At 44.9% G+C, this 20,743-nt stretch overlaps 1 protein-coding gene across 3 annotated transcripts in view; it reads right to left on the bottom strand.

Moving 5' to 3' along the window:
• The window catches only part of GALNT14 (polypeptide N-acetylgalactosaminyltransferase 14), a 384,373-nt gene that overhangs the window by 146,325 nt on the left and 217,305 nt on the right, over positions 1-20,743 (bottom strand). The window contains exon 1 of one of the 3 annotated variants that reach the window (XM_042438494.1): positions 10,443-10,612. The exons of the other annotated variants lie outside the window; for them this stretch is intronic. Within the exon in view, the coding sequence (XP_042294428.1) occupies positions 10,443-10,465 (23 nt within the window). The 5' untranslated portion in view covers positions 10,466-10,612. Of the gene's footprint in view, positions 1-10,442; positions 10,613-20,743 lie in introns of those variants that run through there. 3 annotated transcript variants of the gene reach the window in all.

Raw genomic sequence — 20,743 nt, 5'->3', positions numbered from 1 at the left:
ACTTGTTTGGTTTGGTTCATCCTTACTTTATTATTCTGAAAAGCCACAGTCTCCATATATACTTAACTATAAGTTGAAAAATTTATGCCCAAAAATACACCCTAAAATCCTGGGACAAGTTACATATGGTTCTATACACTAATACTGCTTAGAAAGGTCCTGAAAGAACCACTGCCCTGATGACCTACTCTTCCTGCCTCTGCAGAGATTTCTGATAGAGCTGCTGAGGCAGGACTGTGTGTGTGACAGAGATGTTAACCTTCTCAATTCAATGTTAAGACCTTCTCTCCTGATCCTCCTCTGGATTGCTCTTCCCTCTGGATCTCGCTCCCCACCAAACACCCCATTTAACTCCACTTCTTTCCCTTCTCAATCCAATGTTAAAGCCTTCTTTCTCCATCCTTCTCCTCCCTCTCTGACCACCAAACTCCACTTTCTTCCAGTGCCTTCCCTTTTCAATCTGATGTTAAAACCTTTTCCTCCAGCACCAGGGAATTCGTGTGAGGTGGTAGGGAGAAGTCTAGAGAAGGAGAAAGAGGGAAGGAAGTGGTGTTTCTTCCTTTACACCTTTTGTTACCTGCCCCTAAGTTTGACATATCCATGGGTCATATCAAAATCCATGATTTTGGCCCTAAAACCTGCCCTCAACTTATACATGAGATCAACTTGTACATGAGTATATAAGCTATATGTCTGAAGAGATTGTGGGGAGGGGTAGAGTGCAGAGCCAGAAGAGGAATAGACTCTTGTATCACTGGGGTAGATAAAAATTCACAAACTTTTAATTCTGCACTAGAGTGTCTGCGTACAACAGAATTTTTCTATTATATTGGGTAAGGTCATTTTGGTAATTCTAAGGCGGCATTCAGTGACGTTCACATCCATGCGGTGTCCCCAGTGAATGAACTACATTAAGTTCATTTCCCCCCACCTATCCTCTACAATTTAAGGTGGTGTGTGCATTGTTTTTATCCTCAAAACATCTGTGTAAGGAAGTTGAACCAAGAGAAAGTAAATCATGAATAATCTGAGGCAGAGGTTAGTAAAATTACTTGGTTGGACTGTTGGACTATAACTCTCAGAGTCCCCCAGCCAACACTGGCTATGCTGGGTGAGGCATTCTGGAAGCTGTAGTCCAAAAGTATAAAAGAGAGGAAGAGGTATCTAGCAACACTTTTAAGACTAACTGACCTGTTTTTAGCATGGTCTTTCATGGATATCAATCCACTTCTTCAGATACATTGATTTAGGGGTGAAACAGTTAGGCAGCAAGGAGTAGCCAGAAGCCGCTCCCACTCTGATCTCCTCAGGACCCTGGCAATTACACACCACAGCCCTGAGGGTGCCCCTGTTGCGGAAAGAAGTGGGAAATATCCATACCTTTCTAGGACACCTATGGCAGACCTGGCACAGCTTCAGCATAGTTTAGGGGCATGTGTTGTCTAATCACCATGCCCCCCAAACCATGTGGAAAGTGCCTTTTATGCCCATTTGTTTTGGGTGTTAGTGATACTAAAGTTAAAGCCTTTACAAAATAATTAAGTGATATTAAAGTCACAGGCTTTACAATGTTACAAAGTTGTGGGAATTGGATAGAAAATACTACGATACAAAGATATGCAAACTGTGACCCTGGCCATAAATCTTCAAAGAGGTGTGTGAGATGATAAGGTCTGATACAGGTCTTTCAGGAGACTGGTAGCAGTCTTTAAAGTAGTTTGTTAATACTGACATGTGAAAACAATAAATCTGCTTACCAAAAGTCATTCCTTGGAGGTCAAAAGCTCTTCTGACCAGTTCCTTTTGTTATATGTGCAATTGGGAAGATGTATGCATTAATGTACTTAGTGAACCAGGAAGTCTTTATCTCTTTTCATACCTCTGCTAATAGAGTGTACAGTAATATGTGAATGTTTCCCAATTCAGATGTTTCTCTTTCCAGTCTTCCTTTGAAGTTTTTTGTTTTAGAAATGCCATATGTAAGTCTCATATTGTATGTTCCTCTTAAAAAATATAATATTCATATTGTATGTTCAAGGAGACAAATGCCCAGCAATTGAGGGTGTGTGTGTCATTTCTAATATTAGATTTGTGTTCATTTATCCTCTGGACATACAATACAGAACTTAAAAGAGGTGGTTCTCAAATAAAAATGATACTCATGTTTAAGTCGATCTTGCTCAATTCCTTTCTCCACCCCCCTTTCTTTTTTATGCTGCAACAGATTAACATTGCTATTTATTTGAAAAGTTGCCCAAAAGGTAACGTTTCCAAGCTTTAGTGTACTTAAGTAGGAGACAAATTTACAGACGTCTGTCTAACAAGCTTCAAGGATAAATCAGCTAACTACAAATTAAAGCCAGTTCCCTGAAGCCAATAACCACTACCCTATATTGCTTCTTACACAGAATTGGTGTGTGTGTCTTTTTTGGGGCCACAATTCTCATGATCCAGTAACCACTACCAAGTTTGCTAGGGTCACTGGGACTTTTAGTCCAAATGAGTAATATTTCCAAATTCTGTTCCCACAGATAGTGCTGAATGACTGCATGATGGCCCATTTAAGTAACCTATTAAGGCATCAACAGAGAAAAGTCTTGTCCTCATCAGTTCCTAGTCTTGGTTCACACCAGCATGAGGAACACAAAGTATGAGGATGAAGTGTAAAGAAACTTGGCAGTGAAAGGTCTGTCTTGTACACCTAAAATATGAGGCATAATTTGTGGCTGGAAGGTCATGCTGAGAGAACATCCTTCAAAATATGGGAAATACATATAAGAGACATTTGGTGACACTCGTCAAGCTCATTTGATCAATAAGTTTATCACTTTAAAAGATGATGCCAACATGTTCTTTATGCTTCTTCCAAACAACCTCTTCCATTAAACAATCTACTACTTAAAAGGCAGATTGCTGCTGAAGCTGTTGACAAGTGTTTTTTTGGCACTCACTTGGATAATAAAACTACAGCTTGGAAAACATTAAATTCAGCATGTCCAGAATTATTCTGTGTGACAATTACATCTGGGGTAATTTCAATTTAATACCTCACTGCGAGTGAAAATTGCGGCATGCAGCCCTAAAATTGCTGTAATAATGAAAATAAACCCACTAAGAGCTGCCTGTGCTACCTCGGGCTGTCACTGGATAAATGTTTGCTGCTGCTTTTGGTATTTCATAGGTCACCAAATTGCCAACACATTCTTTTTTATAAAACCAATAAAAGTTATACCTCCTTCTTTCCTCCCTTCCCCCATTCCCCATTTTTTTTTTTTAAGCGTAACATTCTAGATCTCAGATGGCACTACTTTGAGTTTTATGCTTGGAAATCCTGCTTGAGCTCAAAGAAGAAACACTGGCTGGATTCTCATACTATTGATTATAAACATGGGGTTGTGGTACTATTTCCTAACCATGGATATGCAGGAACATACACAGCATAATTATATACTGGAATGTAGAGGAGACTTAAGTTAACACTTGGGACAACTGTTGCAGAATGCCAATTATACTTTATGATCAATTTTATAAATAGATTTTAATGGATATGCACAGGATTCACCTCCACCTCACACAATTCAGTCTGAGTCTTGATCTTGTGTTTCTAAAAGTGGCTCACTTCTGCTTGGACCAATCTAGAGCTAGTCTCTTTCAACAAAGATTCTGAACCTGAGTCAGTGCAAGTAAACTTGAGTTAAGATTTGGGATGTGCTTATTTAAATTATTCATTCCTCTGTGTGTGTGCCTTTAAGTTATGGTAACTCTGTGGATTTGGGGGGGGGGGTGTTAGTCAAGGAATACGCAGTTCCATCCTCTGGAATATAGCCTACAACACCTAATTTAATCTTTTCCCCCCCCTCATACTGCAAATCCAGATTTTGCTCACTCCTGATTTGGAGGGCATCTATAAAAGAGGAGATACTTAGGGTGTCCTTTGAAGATAATTGCCATAGACATGGAAGGCAAGTAAAAGCTTGTGTGAAATAAACTGACAGGAGAAGATTGATTTACATCTCTTTCCCTTCCTCCACTGTTTTTTGGGACAACTGGTGAAAATGTACAGGTTGCTTACCTGTAACGGTGTTTCTTCGAGTGGTCATCTGCGAATACATACAAATGGGTTTCACTGCGCCTGCGCAGTGCTGCTCGGAACCTACTGGAATCACTGTGCAGAGCTCACTCTGCACAAATTGCAACTTTTTGGCGGTAACTCCGCCCACCCGTTATAAGGCCCCTGCCTTCCCGCTCTTTCCCCAGTTCCGCAATTTTTCCGCCAAGCAGGCGATGGAAAGAGAGCCAATGTGAGCAGGACACTGAGGGGACGGACGGGTGGGATTTGTATGTATTCGCAGATGACCACTCGAAGAAACACCGTTACAGGTAAGCAACCTGTACTTCTTCTTCGTGGTCTCTGCGAATCATACAAATGGGTTTAGACTGACAAGCTAAGGTATGAGGCGGAGGGAGTGTCCTGAAACCAAAGCTATGGTAAACCAAAGGTATATTTATTACAATAAACACCTTGAACCACAAAAGGAGTCAGTCTTTTTGTTCATGCACAGATCAAATAGCAATAACTTTGCTAAACCTGAGAAGGGAACCGAGGTCATGCAAGACCGATCCCATAAGAGTTGTGCAAATCAACATTCAACAGTGTAACAGTGTAAACTGTATAATACAAAAAACATCAGTAGTGCAACTAATGCAACCCTGAGACTAACACAGCCCTCCCGAAAGCTGCGTCTCGGATGGCCCTGGTGTCCAACCTATAGTGCTTAATAAAGGTTAGAGGTTGGGACCAAACAGCTGCCTTGCAGACATCCTCCAGAGGGATCCCAGACAGGAATGCGGAGGATGCTGCCATAGCCCTTGTGGAGTGTGACCGAACCCTGCCAGGGAGAGGTTTGCCCAGAAGTTCATAGCAGAGGTGGATGGTGCTAGCCACCCATTTGGAAAACCTCTGCGTAGACACGGGCAACCCCTTCTTTGGTTCCGAGTAGCATTGAAAAAGTCTCTCGGACCGACTGGAGGCAGCAGTTCTGTCCAGGTAAAACGCGAGCGCCCTCCTGACATCAAGAGAGTGCAAGCGTCGCTCTTCATCCGACGTCGGATCGGATGCCAGAGTGGGCAACACAATGTCCTGGCACATGTGAAAGGTAGACACAACCTTAGGCAGAAAGGTAATGTCTGTACGGAGGACCACCTTGTCCTTGTGGAACCTTAGGAATGGCTGGTCCCTCCGTAAGGCACAGAGTTCGCCCGCACGGCGGGCAGAGGTGATGGCCACAAGGAAAGCGGTTTTCCAAGTCAACAGTCTCAAGTCCGCTGTGGCCATTGGTTCAAAGGGCTTGGATTGGAGAGCGGACAGTACCGACTCCAAATTCCAAGCCGGCGTTGGTACCAACACGGGAGGATATAGGTTGGCACAACCTTTTAGGAACCCTTTCACCAAAGGGTCCTTGAAAAAAGACACCCTCCCCCCGAACTGATATTTGGCACAAATGGCAGATAGATAGCATTTGATGGATGTGAGGGCCAGCCCCCCATCCAAAAGCGCCATCAAAAACTCCAGCACCACTGGAGTGGACACCTGTGCAGGAGACAAGCCCTTTTGGTCTAGGAAGAGGCAAAATCTCCTCCATTTCAGGGCATAAGAGCGCTGGGTGGAAGGTTTTCTGGCAGCCAGGATCACCGTCCTCACCGACTCCGGCAAGGCGGTTAGGGCCGGATCCTCCAGGCCACCAGCGGCAGGCTCTCGATGTCCGGGTGGAGAATCCGTCCGTCCTGGGTCGACAACAGGTCCGGACGCGGGTCGAGACGGAGGAAGCATCTCCCGGAGAGGTGGAGAAGGGATGCGAACCACGGTTGTCTCGGCCACCACGGGGTGATCAGGATCGCGTGGGAGCGGTCCGTTGTCATCTTGGACACCACCCTGATGATGAGAGGGAACGGAGGGAAGGCGTAGAGGAGCACCCCCGTCCAGAGGAAAGCGAATGCGTCTCCGAGGGATCCGTCGAATCGCTTTCTGGAGCAGAACTGGGGACAGTGGCTGTTCCATCTGGTCGCGAAGAGATCGATCCGGGGGGTTCCCCACCGGTCGAAGAGGTCGCTGACCGTCTCGGGATGTAGCCTCCACTCGTGGCACACCGATGGAGATCTGCTGAGGCGGTCTGCCAGGTCGTTGTCCTCTCCGGGAAGGTGAATTGCCTGGAGGAGTATGCGCCTCTGAATGCACCAGTCCCAGATGCGGAGCGTGAGGTCGAGCAGGGTCCTGGACCTGGTGCCACCTTGTTTGTTGATGTAGTACATCACGGTGGTGTTGTCCGTCCTGAGGAGGACCACTCTCCCTGAGACAGCGTACTCGAACGCCCTCAAGGCCTTCTCCACTGCGAGCATCTCCAAGGCGTTGATGTGGAGGAGCTTGTCTGGTGCGGACCACCTGTCCTTGACGACAAGGTCGAGCAGGTGGGCGCCCCATCCCTCCAGGGATGCATCTGTTGTCAGCGTCAGTTGTGTCTGGGGCTGATGGAAAGGCATCCCGGTGCAGACGTTGGAGGTGTGTAGCCACCATCTGAGGGAAGCGGCTATAGGTCTGGGTACCGTGAGCCACTCTGAAGGCGGGTCCTCTAGCGGAGAGAAGACGGAGAGGAACCAGGATTGGAGCGGACGAAGACGCAGTCTTGCCCAGGGAGTGACGAATGTCGTCGATGCCATGTGGCCCAGGGCGACTTGGACATCTCTGGCTCTTACCCTTCTGTGGGAGATGCAAGGCCTGAGGGATGACGTCAGGGCCCGAAAGTGGTCGGGAGGGAGGAAGGCTAGGCAGTTCTCGGAGTCGAGGATGGCCCCGATGAACTTGACCTGTCTGGTTGGTGTGAAGTGGGACTTTTCCCTGTTGACCACCAGCCCGAGGGAGTCGAAGAGCTGCAAGGCGAATGAGACTGCCTCCTGTAACTCGTCCTGGGATTCGGCTGCGAACAGCCAATCGTCCAGGTAAGGAAAGACCATGAAGCCCTTCTGATGAAGGTATGACACCACTGGAGCCATGCACTTCGTGAAGACTCGTGGGGCCGTGGCCAAGCCGAACGGAAGCACGTTGTAGTGGTACGAGACGGAGCCGACAGCGAAGGCGAGGAATCTCCTGTGGGACTCCCGGATCCCAATGTGGAAATAGGCGTCCTTCAGGTCGACAGTCGCGAACCACAGGCCCTGGTGGAGGAGAGGCAGAATGGAGGCCAAGGTTACCATTCGGAAACGACGATAGTCCAAAAACAAGTTCACTTGTCTCAAGTCTAGGATGGGCCTGATGCCCCCATCCGTTTTAGGTACAGTGAAGTATCTGGAAAAAAAGGCCCGAGGATGTTGGTCGGGCGGCAAAAGGGAGATTGCTCCCTTAGCAAGCAATGTGCGCACTTCGTCGAGAAGGGTGTCCGAGGGGGGAGTGGACATGAAGGCTCCAGTTGGAGGGAGCTCTTGGAACTCGAGGGCATAACCCCTACGGACGATGTTAAGAACCCACGAGTCCGATGTTATAGAGGCCCAGGTGTTAGCATAGGGCCTCAAGATGTCCAGAAAAAGGATGGGTGAGGAAGGGACGAAGCGCGCTGCGTCCCTTCAGGCTCTCTTCTTCCCCTGGTCGGTATCCTGGCGGCGGGACTTGCGGTACCGCGGCGGGAAGTTGCGACGGCCAGAGGAGGAGGAAGACTGCGAAGGGAAGCGCTGTCTCTGGGAGCCTTGGTGTTGGGGCTGTCGGTCCCGGGAGAAGGTCCCTTGTGACTGACCTTGCGGCTGCCACGGGCGCTGTCGCTTCGGGAACGGAGAAGCCGGTGCTGAGGACATGCCGTGCTTCTTGGCCGCCGCCTTCATCCTGAACTTGCGGTTCAGGCGGTCGTCGGTCTCGGCGTGGAAGAGGCCAGTCCCGTCGAGGGGCATGTCCTCGATGGCCGCTCTGACCGTGGGGTTGAGATCGGAGGCCCTCAGCCATGCGTGGCGCCGAAGAGCCATGGCCGCAGACATGGACCTCCCGGAGCAGTCCACCATGTTCCTGGAAGTGGTGATTAGCCAGCTTCCGATGGAGTGGGCCTCGTCTTTGATCTCCACCAGCTGTCTCTGGATGTCATCCGGGACGTCCGGGACCAGGGGGGAGATCCGTTCCATGAGGGTCTGGATGTAGGCCCCCATGCAGGCGGTATAATTCGCGGCCTTGATCCCAAGAGCCGATGCCGAATAAGCCTTTTTGGCCAGTCCGTCTACCTTCTTTGCCTCTCGGTCGACAGGGGAGGTGGCCTGCTTCGGAACGAAGCTGTGCTGGGCTCCCTCAACAATGGCCGAGTTCGGCCTAGGGTGTTCTGCCAACCAGGAGCAACTCGCCGGGGCGACCCTATAGAGCGCCTGGACCTTGCGGGAGGGTGCCGATAGGGTGGCCGGAGAGTCCCAAGACTTCTTGACGATAGTCTGGAGAGAAGGCAGGAGAGGCAGACATGGTGGAGTGGGAACTCGTCCATGTACTCGACGCTCCACCGGGTCCTCAGCGTCGTCTTCCGCAGATGCGAGCTGGATGTCGAGGGCCCTTGACATCCTGACCACGTGTTCTGTAAAGGCCCTGACGTCGTCCGACGGCGAAGCCGGCTCTGGGTTATGCATCCTCTGAGGGGAGGCTGAACCCGAGAGGACATCCTCGTCCGAGGGCGCCTCTGAAGGCGGCAGCGGTTCGTCGTCAGAGTCCAGATCGGAAGAGAGAGGATCATTCAACCTGACCTGGGATCTCGGGCGGGCGAAGTCTACTGAGGACCGGGAGCGCCTGCGGGTTGGGGACGGCGATCTCTCACGTCTACGAGGTGGAGACGGCGACCTGTCACGTCTACGGGATGGAGAAGGTAGTCTCTCGCAGATCGATGCTCTGGGGACCAACTTGGCCGGTTCGGCTCGGTCTGAGGGATGGGGGTTTACCTTGGTAAACTCCCTCATGGCCCTGTCCTCCGGCACGGACATGTAGTAGCGGCGCGACTGCATGTCGAAAAAGAGATCCGGGGTCTCCTGTGTGAGGGGCAAGTCCTCTTCATCATCCGTTGCGGGATGGGAAGGAGAGCGATGCCCCAGGGAGCGAGGGGGTTCAGCATCCCCCGTACCGTGGGTGAAGTCCATGGTCGGCGGAGGTAGGGCCGTGACCGAGGCTCCCTGGTCTACCGACGTTGGCTCCTGGCATGGAGCTGGCAAGGCGGGGGCGCGAGCCCGTCTGGAGGGGGAGCGCTCTTTGCCCTTTGGTCTCTCCTTGGAGGACTTAGCCTTTTTAGAGGCCGAATCACGATCAGCCTTGTCACGGTGCCTCTTCTTCCCGGTCTTAGGAGTCTCCTCCAAAGGGAAGAATGGGTTGTCAGGGAGATCCAAGAGAACAGCGGCCGCCGCTGATGAGGAAGGCCCCGGTCCCTTGGATGCCTTGGAGGATGCAGGCGAGGCGAGATGGTCCTCTGGCTTGGAAGCCTCCTTCGAACGGGGGCCCTCCGCTCCCTCCTTTGGCTTGGAGGCCCGTTCGGTACCCTCAGTCCCCGATGGTTTATGGGGGCGCTTGGAGGGTTTGTCGGTGGCACTGGGCGGTTTAGAGCCACGGGCCACATCGGCGGTGGTGGAAGGGGTCCCGGCCGGGACACATACCACGCTGGGGAAGGCGGCTCTTCCCGATCCCACGCTGGAGACACTTGCTCGAGAGGATGCAGCGGGGGGCCCCAGAGGCGGGACAGAAGAGGACCGCGAACCTCTTTCTTGCAGCTTTCCCAGGGCAATCGCCGAAGTAAGCCGGGACTCACGGTTTTTCCGGGCCTGGGAAGAGAGGGATCTGCAGAGTGCGCAGGCCTTTGGGTCGTGGCTTGGACCAAGGCAGAGCAGGCAGGTAGAGTGCGGATCCTGAACGGGCATTTTGCCCTTGCAAATGTCGCACTTCTTGAAAGCCGCAGGCATCTCAAAGTCTAAGGAGTCCGAAGGTCCGAAGTTACCAGGGGCGGGAGACAAAGAATGGTCAGAAAACAGTCCGAAGTCAAAAACGAAAGTGATTCCTAGCAAGCAAAGCAAGCGAAGGTTCCTCTGAAGCAGCTAGCGCGGCGGAAAAAAAGGAACTGGGGAAAGAGCGGGAAGGCAGGGGCCTTATAACGGGTGGGCGGAGTTACCGCCAAAAAAGTTGCAATTTGTGCAGAGTGAGCTCTGCACAGTGATTCCAGTAGGTTCCGAGCAGCACTGCGCAGGCGCAGTGAAACCCATTTGTATGATTCGCAGAGACCACGAAGAAGAAGCCATACATTTCAGAGGTGTCTGCAGTACATAAAAAATTATACCAACTAGGGAGTTATTGTCTTTGAAAACTAGTTTAAAGAATTTTCAAATGGTAAAGAAAGTCACAGTCCCTTTTGCAAAGCACAGCAGTTGGAGAATCCTTCATAAAACATACTTACAGATTAGAAAGTGGAACTCTCATCCCTCCCCTTCCACTTTCATTGTTTTCCACAGAAAAGTTGCAAAACCAAAGGCTTCTGATGAGTCTTCTGCTGACTTCAGGTTTAGCTCTACAAGTGTTGGAGACTTGCTTTGCCCTGCGAAGTACGTAAACTAGTGCAGAGGTAAAGGTCCACTTCTACTTGGTATGTGACTGATTCTGATGCAACACCCCACAATAAACACATTATCTAGCCTGCAAACATTTCCTGAAAATTCTGCAAAATTGGTGAAGAGTGCAAACCAATTGATGCTCATTTGTAAATGATTTATTCACTCGTTTCTTTTCAAAAGTATTTCTGTCCCATTGATGGTTCATTTCAGATTATCCTTTTGTCAGATATACAAGACCTTTCAGATAATTCTGTATATGAGGATGTGCATACAATTTCAAAATGCAAGGCAGGGTCTCACAGATTTTGGACTCCACACTATGAGAAGTAGGGGAGAAAGTAATTTCATGACTATAAATATAACTATAGTCATATTTGATTAGTACCTAACTCAGCAATAGGTTATATGATGAACATTCTAGAACAGGCTTAAGAGTTCATAAAACTGCCTTTTAAAAATCAAGTTCAAGAATTCTTAACAGCCTCTTGTCATTGTTACTCTGGAAAATAATACAGGGTCTTCAGGGTTATGGTGGGAGTCTCACTCCTGAAGACTGTGATTCCTGCTGTCTCCATCTATGCTGTCCACACATTTCTGTGGCCTAAGATAGGAAAATATGATTCCATAAGCCTCTGTTTACAGTTCCAGAACCCTGATCATGCAGGGTTATTCATTTAGTTCAACCATTAATCTATTGTCCCGCAACCCAACAGGGTCCCTAAAATGATGTACCGTGGAAGGGGGGGGGGCATTTAAAATATTGAATATACAAATAAAAGAGCCTGAAATCAGTCCTTTAAAATAACTGAAAAACCACAGATAATTAAAATAGCCAGAAGAGGTATTTGAAAGACTGGAGGTCATGCAAAACAAAACAAAACAGCAAAAATAGTTTGCACTCAGTTAACTCAGGGTGAATGGCTGAAGGGACAGATTATTTCCTTTCCTTGTAGGCTCAGTGCAAAAGCACAGTGGCAGCCTACCCTAGCTTGTCTATTCTTTCTTATTAATAATTTTCACCATCTTGACTCACACTGTTGCTTGGCCACATGTGCCCCAGTTTTCATCTGTGAAATGGTAGAGGGTATTGCAATGATAGCACAATTTAATGTGAGCTGCATAATAATAGGCAGTCTCTCCTAACTCGTGTGTTCTTTCTTCATTCACAACTTGTGCCAGCTTAACCACTTCTAAGGTTGCTCATCCACTTGTGTCCTAATTTTCATCTGTGAAATGTTAAAGGAGATGCACAGAGGTGTATGTGATAGGCTTCCAACATGAATACCAAAGTAAATGCTGGGGTTGTGCTACAGACACTATGTCACAATCACTCTCTACTCTTTTCACCTCCCACCTGTGCAGCTAAGACAGTGAAGGGAATAGATTAGGATTCATAATGTTGCTATTCTTAGCAAGATAATTTTCTTAGTATGTATTATTCCCAAGACATGGTGCTATTCTTGGAGGATCATGCCAGCTTCTCTTCTTCATGGCTCCCATTGTCAATTGATCTAGTAGATTCAATGTTGCTTGCATTCCACCTTTCGATTTGAAAACTCCCTTGTATTGAAACAGTTAACTAAATTCAACATTATAACAAAAGCAGACTATTGAAACTATACAGGAGGGTTCACTGCTGGAAGCCAGGCAGAAAGGTAGGAAGTCAGGCAGACTGCAGCGTAGGCCTAAACAGAAATTGCATGAAAATATCGTTCCAGTCCCAAATCATTTACACCATAAAAAAAATGAAAGGCAACATTCTCCAAATAGATGCATCTTTATATAGTTGGCTTCGTATCAAGTACATCTCTCATTTTTTTCGAAAAAAGAAAGAAATATTTCAACACATAAACAACACAATATCAGATGCAGAGACTGGCTATATTGACAGGGAATTCATTGTAATGTTACTATCCTCTACTTTAGCGTCCTTTGAGTTAGAACAGTCTACTCTCTACGTGTAATTTTTATTTTTTAGCTTTTGGCACAACCCCACTGCAAAATACAACTGACTGATGGCAAGTGGGGGATGCATTCATTCTTCATCCACCCTGCATTGTATTTAGATGTCCTTGCATGCTGGTGTCTTCATTATTACATTATTGTTTTAGTTCTTTGGTGGATGGTTCAGTTTCAAAGACAGACAAATTGCAGTTCTCTAATTGCATCTTTCTCCTTCCTCTACTTCACTTCTCCCAGAGCAAAGCACATGTGAAACCACAACCCAGATTTTGGTATACAGTGAAGCTCCTCTCTTTATCTCTCTCTTTGCCTTGTTAACTTTCTTTAAGAGATTATTATCATTCTCTCTTTTTCCCTTGCTCAACTTGCCTCATTCCTACTCATTACGGCCTTTCTGCTTCAACAACACTTGCTTGCCAGCAGTTCTGCCTTTGAATTTTTAGCATTCTCTGTGCATGCCAAACTCTCTTTCAGTCAGTCAGAATCACACAAAAGTGTTTTGTATACATTCATTCCAAATAGGTACCAGAGAGAGAGAGAGAGAGAGAGAGAGAGACTGCAGTCACATTGGAAAAATCCCCTCTACACTTTCCTCAGAATCTCAAATGTACAGAGAAAAGCTCTTTATCCACCTCTAGATCATGCCAAAGCTGCACAGTTCTGCTCTCCAACCAAGGGTCATTCATGTGTCAGTGGCAGGTAATACAAATCAAATTCACTTTTAACTAGGAATAGAAAGGAAATGTGAGAAGTTCACATTTCTATACAAAGCTATCCAGTTCATACCACTTCAGACTGGTAGAGGAACAAAATACAACAGAAATCTGTACATTTTAAAGGATTCAGAGCACTTGGAGGGGCAGAGAGGTAGTTTGCACAAATCAATGAGCACATATGAAAAATGTGCATCTTTGAAAAAATTCATACAATTAGAAAAATACACTAATTGTATATATTACTAAAGGAGTGTATAAAAAGAAGTGCATTGGAGTGGGGAGAATCCATGAGACTATGCATGAATTTCCATGCAGAAATTTCTAAACCTTTTCAACCTGATATGGAATTGAGTTAAAACATGAACACTGATGATATTCTGAGAAATACAATAAAAATGTCTGACAGATTTATGGACAGAATAAATAGGCAGCTGTCTATGAGTTATAACACAGAGAACTTTAGGTAACACCTATCAACTCACACTGGAGTGCATCATATGTATTACACTAGACATTACTTCTAAGCCTCATCATAATGCCTTGTTGGTTCTCTAAAGATATATCAGAAGAAACAGAATACCTTTGATTTAATCTAAAATAAACCCATCACATCCAATATATGAACATCAGGTGATGTCTGTTTCACAGCTACTGTGATTACTGAACATGATACCTATATGCTACCTCCAGGATCAAGAGGCTACTGTATATGCCTCCCAAAAGTAGCTATTGATGCTGTTCTACTTGTAGTCTCCTCATTAATCAGAAGTCTGGAAACTGCAGAATTGAAATAGTCAAAGAGTTTCCATACCATGGATCAAATATTGACCAAAACAGAGACTACAGTCAAGTAATCAGCCCCAGTCTGGGCTAGGAAGGGATATGAAAAACAGCACAGACTTGAAACAATTACTAAGGAATATCAAAAAGAAAGCGCTAAGGCTTATTACTGAACATAAAGAAAACAAAAATAATGACCAAAGAGGATCTACATAAATTCAACCTAGGTAATGAGGAAACTGAAGTAGGTAAAGATTTCCCGTACCTTGAATCAAACATTAATCAGAATGGAGACCACAAACAAGAAATCAGAACAAGTCTAGGCATGGAAAGGGCAACAATTAAAGAACCGGACATGATCCTACAGCATAAAGATATACACTAAAGTTAGAATTGTCCAAGCCATTATATTCATTATCATGTACAGATGTGAGAGCTGGACAGAGAAGAAAGCCGTCATTTGAGATGTGCTGAAGAAACAAGCTGAGGATATTGTGGGTGGCCACGAAGACAAACAAATAGGCTCTAGAACACATGAAGCCTAAACTCTCCCTGGAAACCAGGATGACTAAATTGAGACTGTCATATTTTGGGGACAGCATGAGAAAGCATGACTCATTAGAAAAGCAATTATGCTAGGAAAGGCAGAGGGCAGTAGGAAGAGAGGAAGACCATATGACAGATGGTTAGATTCGATCAGGGAGGCCACCAGTCTTTTCCTACACAAACTGAGCAGAGCAGTTGAGGACAGGGGATCTAGGAGATGTCTCATCCACAGGGTTGCCATGAGTTGAATTCAACTCGAGAACAGTCACAAAATGCAGTGTCACAGCATATAGATATATTCAAATCTAAAATATATATCCTTATACAAATCACATGGTTTGTAAACATCAATACTCTAAATATTCAACAGCAATCCTCTTCCATCTAGAGTGAAGCAAGGGACAAGACCAATATTTGCCCTGACCAAAATCATCTCCAGAAATTTCTGGAGATGATTTTTGGTCAGGGCAAAGTCTCCTTCCAGTTTAAACTACTGGATTTTTTGACCAATTTTGTCCCCAAACTGGGAATTGTCAGAGGTCGGGGTGTTTTTAAATTGTAACACTGACCCAGGCACTTGGCAACTGAAGAAGCCACATTCATCTAAAGATTGCACTTTCTGCACACTTGCTGCAGGACCTAAGGGATTCAGTATCATTGATTTGTCTGTTAGAAGAGGATGTAAATAACAGAATTCAGTGTGAAATGGTAGAATCAGGGTTGAAAAGAACCTTGGGTTGTCTTGTCTATCCTTCTGCTCAGTACAGGATCTGGAACTCAGTACAGCTGCCTCCTTTGCTCTAAGGTGGGAATACTGTATTCACTACCAGTAAGCCAAAAACTGGAACTTCCACCCCACCTACCCATTCTAGTATGCCCCTGACATACTTACAACTCATCTAGCTCATTCAAAAAAAAAAAAAAAAATCTGGCATCTTATAGCAGCAAGGGCTTGGCAGTCATCCGAAAAGAATGAATTCAACCATAGCATGAGTTTGGATTATATACAAAAGGTAAAAGAGAAAGGTAACACTGTTAACATTTTTTTTCTTTAGTGAAATTGTGGTCAGCCTTTTTTTTTACAACAGCTCAATTAAAATTTGACACAAGAGGCATAGGTCAGACTCAATTACTTCAAAGGCCAGATCTGCTCTATAAGCTGCCAGCTGGTCATTGCTATAGAATGAGAATATAGATGGAGTTTGGAAACAGAATCTGAATAAGGCAATTCACATTTAAATTGTTCAAACCTTATGTAAATGTTCAATGTAGTAGTCTAAAGCAGTCTTCCTAAACCTGTGTTCCTCAGATGTGAGGCTATAGTCCAAAACACACTGCAGAAATAATCCAGTTTGAGACCCCTTTAACTGCCCTGGTTCAGTGCTAGGGAATACTAGGAACTGTAGTTTGTTGTGGCACCAGAGCTCTCTGACAAAGAAGGCTAAATGTCTCACCAAACCAAATTTCTCAGAATTCCCTAGCATTGAGCCAGGACAGTTAACACAGTCCCAAATTGGATTATTTCTGCAGTGTGTTTTGGACCTACATCTCCCATGCTTCTCCAGTTGGCTGGGAATTGAGGGATCTGTGAATCAACACACCTGGAAAGCATTGTTCTCAGAAAAGCTGGGTCCATGGTTACAAACCTGCATACTTGTGAGAGATGTGGAACTGAACTTGGCAGTGGATGAGAATACTGCATCCCAACCTACTCCACCTTAACACAAGCCAAGATGATGTCAGGGACAACAGTCCCACTATACTGACTTGAACAAACTCTAGGATCATGCTTGTAACTTTTTGTAAATATTATGGCTGAGTGCCATTTGCAGGAATAATTCATTCACTTCTTGCTTTTATTATGCATAAGGGTAAGGCAAGTTGAACGTGTAAGTAGCAAAAGATAGGTCTAGTGGAAGTTAGACTAAGATCAGGTTGCACAAAAGCTGGCCATAAATTTTCTCTCAAGACATCTTCTTGGATTAAAATGGAATTGTAAAGAAGATAATGGAGATCTGCTTCATTTGTCTCTTCCCTCTCCACAAGAGATATAGAATAAAAAGTTAGCCATTTGAGTATAAAAACTCATTTAAGTCTATATAACTATGTAACATTAATTTGCTAACTTCCGCTGGCATTCCTTCATCCAAGGAATGAATAAATCTGTTTTCTCTCTCTGTGTTTCTCATCTTCCCAGTTCAATTCACTCCAAAAATTTGTTTTAAAAAATTAATCTGGAAAAAACTATGCATTTTCATGTGCATTTATTAATAATAATAATAATAATAATAATAATAATAATAATAATAATAATAATAATAATAATAATAATAATAAAAATTTTATTTATATCCCGCCCTTCCAATGATCAGGGCGGCTTACATCAAAAGTTAAAAACAACAATCAATACAGAAAAAGATTAAAATACAAATACAATACAAACAGCCATTATAAAAAATAATAAACAAAAAGCCCCATAGCCCAACCTCTTGGCCACGGAAGAGGAGGGAGGCCCGCAGGATTTTTATTCGGGGAATGCCTGTTGAAACAGGAAGGTTTTTAGGTCCTTCCTGAATTGGGCCAGGGTGGTAGTCGAGTGGAGCTCAGTTCTAATATCTACTTCTTTGGCTATACTTTCTGCAGCTTGAACTCTGTTTTTTGTGGAGGCTAAGGCCAGCATGGCAAAATTCAGACAAGTACAAACATCAAAGGATTGTTGTACAGTGGTACCCCGGGATACGAATGCGCCGCCTTACGAAATTTCCGGGTTACGAAAAAAATCAATAGGAAAAAACTGTTCCGGGTTACGAAGGTTTTTTCGGGTTACGAAAAAATTTTTGGTGCTTTTCGGCGCTATTTCGCACGAAATCGCGGCTTTTCCCCATTAGCGCCTATGGCTTTTTCGGCTTACGAAGCATTTCGGGTTACGAACGCGGCGGCGGAACAAATTATTTTCGTAACCCGGGGTACCACTGTATTCTGACTTGCATATTGATTTGAAAATGTAAAATTAGGTAAATTTGTGTCAAAATTCCAACCAAATCCCCTTCCAACACCACATCTCTACACTGAACATCACCAATGAGATGGACTACAGGATTCTACCCCTTGTGTTTAGTGTTGTTGTTATTGTTGTGTGCCTCCAAGTCATTTTGTACTTACCTAAGGCAAGCCTATCATAGAGTTTTCTTGGCAAGTTTCTTCAGGAGTTTGCCATTGCCATCCTCTGAGGCTGAGAGTGTGACTTACTCAAGGTCACCCAGTGGGTTTTTATGCATGAGCAAGGAATCAAATCCTGATCTCCAGAGTTATAGTTCAACACTCAAATGCACACAGGCTCTCATTCAGTGCTAGGGATGGGAAAAGAAATTTGGCTGGCACAGGAATATGCTTTTTTTTTTCTGGGAAGTGTAGTCCAAAAAGGTAGTATCTCCAAACTCTATCAGGTGTGAAGAAATGGCCAAAGACATAGCTTTTACAGTTCACAGTTTCTTGGGGCTTCTGTAATGTGACATGCTATCCTGCCACATAAATCTGTAATGTCAACAGCACATGGCAGCTGCACAGGGATGATTGGTAGCATGAATTATGCCACAGCTCAGCAAGCTCTTTATCTAGCAGCCTGAAGGTCCCACATGCAAGGTCAAATGCATTTTTCTGACCTGCCTTTGCCGACTTTTTCTTTTCTTTTTCTTTTTCTTTCTTTTCTTTTTTTCCTTTTCTTTTTTTGGTGGGAGATCTCGGTCATGAAACATTTTGGTAGCAAAAAAGCCCCATATCTCTTTACATGCTTTCAGTTAGGACTTTACCATATAACTCTCCCTCAAAGCTAAACAAACACATTTGCAATTTATTGAGTCATTAGTTGATTAAATGTCAGCACTGTGCCAGGCATTTGAGTCTTTGGATATGTGTACGGTGATGCTGAAACAATACTATCAACAAAAATCTGGAACTGCTTCTGGTGTCTGCTGATGCCTGGGATGGGTAAGGATTTTGTTTCAGTTTATTTTTAATATGGACATCATAGTCCAGAAATTTCTTCCTATTCAGGATGGAAATAACGTGAGATTTTAAAATGAAATTGACATATTTGTCTAAACTGACATATCTGTCTTATTTCTGGATTTGACTCTGTTTGTATTTATCCATGCTAATGTTGCTACAATTTCAGGCTTTCCATTCCCCCCCCCCCCCCGACAAATCTCTCATCTTTAGTAGCCAGGAATAACTGCACCTATTGAATTATGGTCAGTGCAGATTAATGATAATTTTGTTTTGATTCACTGAATCTTGCAAAATTCACATTTCCCCCGATATGAGTATTTGATTAGGAGATAGATAGATAGATAGATAGATAGATAGATAGATAGATAGATAGATAGATAGATAGAATCTGAATGCAGCACATCTGTATCTGATATACTATTTTTCTCACTGAGAGTAGAAACAAACAACAGTGTTGTAGTTTTGAGATTTTTTTTAAAAAAAACAAACCCTGAAGATAGCACTATGGAGTCATTAGTGACTCTGGTGTGTGTACTCATCTTGTTATGACCACTGTCACGGCTCCTGTCATGTATGCAGGGTTGCACTGCTTGTTTAACCAGAGATAATTGGGAAGAAAGATAAATGGGCCTCTCATAAAATATTGGCAATAGCAGTCCTATTACACTTTATTTCTCCTCCTAAAATCTACTCACTTTCCCTAGCATCTCTCGCTGTGGATGTGACTTGCATAAGAATTCTTCCTTATTGGTCTCCTAAAGGTTCAAATGAAAGTCTAACTTGCCATAGGTAACAGGGGAACACACGAAAGGCACCTAAAGGCATCTAAATTGGGTTTTTGAATCTTGCAAACCCCTCTTGCATGGGGAAACAAAGAGGAAGGTCAATTTGTGTCCAACTCTCAAACCACTACACCACACTGGGTCTCTGGTCTAAATACACCAGATCCAACCTGATCTTGTAAGCTCAGAAGGATCAGCCCTGGTTAGTACTTGAATGGGAGGTCACCAATGAATATGCATCATGTGACTCTGTGTGGGCTGTCTTGTGGCTCCTGAACTCTAGAAACAGCAGAACAAAGACAAAGAGAAATGATGAGCCACTGTCTGGAATGGAGGAATGCAATGTGGGGGCAGGTGATGTCTGTGCTCAGCTGGAAGCCCTCATGTATTATAGAATATCAGATCCTTTATAGGATTGCAAGTAGTGGGGTTGCCCTTTCCCCTTCTTGGCTCTATGGAATTTATTGGTTGGGGTTGAGAGTCTACTCAGAACTGAATTCAATGAGACTTGCTCCAAGATAAGTCAGTATAGGATTTCTACATCCATTTCCATGCTACCCCTCCCCATTCTTCTTAAACAAGAGGGGGGAGGTTTTTGGGTATGGTATGGTCAGGAAGACCAAGAGTAGACATTTGGAGGTGCTGTAACAATCTTGTACGTATTGACCACTTACTTCTGTTCCTTCCTGAACCTTCCCTGCAAACATTTCACATATATCATTTGAAACTATGAAGTTTATCGCACTGGCCCTAAAACGGGCCCAGTGCGTTCTAAAACGTGCACGCGCGTGAACAGGATGGGGCCAAGAACCCTATTTTATCACATGCTGGAATGCCACCTTTGCCACTGGGCATTCCAATTGCATCCCTGTTCCATTCCAGAGGGCGCCATTTCTGAGAACTGTTCTAAAGCGTTCTCAGAAATGGCGCCCTCTGGAACGGAATGGGGAAGCAATTGGAACGCCCGGCGGCAAAGGCGACATTCCAGCATGCAATAAAATGGGGTTCTTGGCCCCATCCCGTTCCGTGTACGTCTGCACGCATGCACGTTTTAGAACACACTGGGCCCGTTTCAAGGCCAGTGCGATAAACTCCAGAGACAGAATGAATGAGTGAATAACTTCACTAACTGAAGACTGAAACAAATAGGTATTATAGGTATGGAGAACATTGGGCTCATCAGATACCTGATCTTTTACTCTAGAGATTCCATGAACTTGGAATCCCTGAGTTCTGCATGTAGAACATGTGCTTTACCACTATTATTATTATTATTATTATTATTATTATTATTATTATCCTGCTTTCCCCCCAGAACTGGGACTCAGAGCAGCCCAACAATATTAAAAGAAC

The sequence above is a fragment of the Sceloporus undulatus genome, chromosome 1 (assembly GCF_019175285.1).
Source record: "Sceloporus undulatus isolate JIND9_A2432 ecotype Alabama chromosome 1, SceUnd_v1.1, whole genome shotgun sequence".
Classification (NCBI taxonomy): Eukaryota; Metazoa; Chordata; class Lepidosauria; order Squamata; family Phrynosomatidae; genus Sceloporus; species Sceloporus undulatus.
Note: the sequence above shows the minus strand (reverse complement) of the source record. Positions and strands in the feature narration are given on the sequence as shown.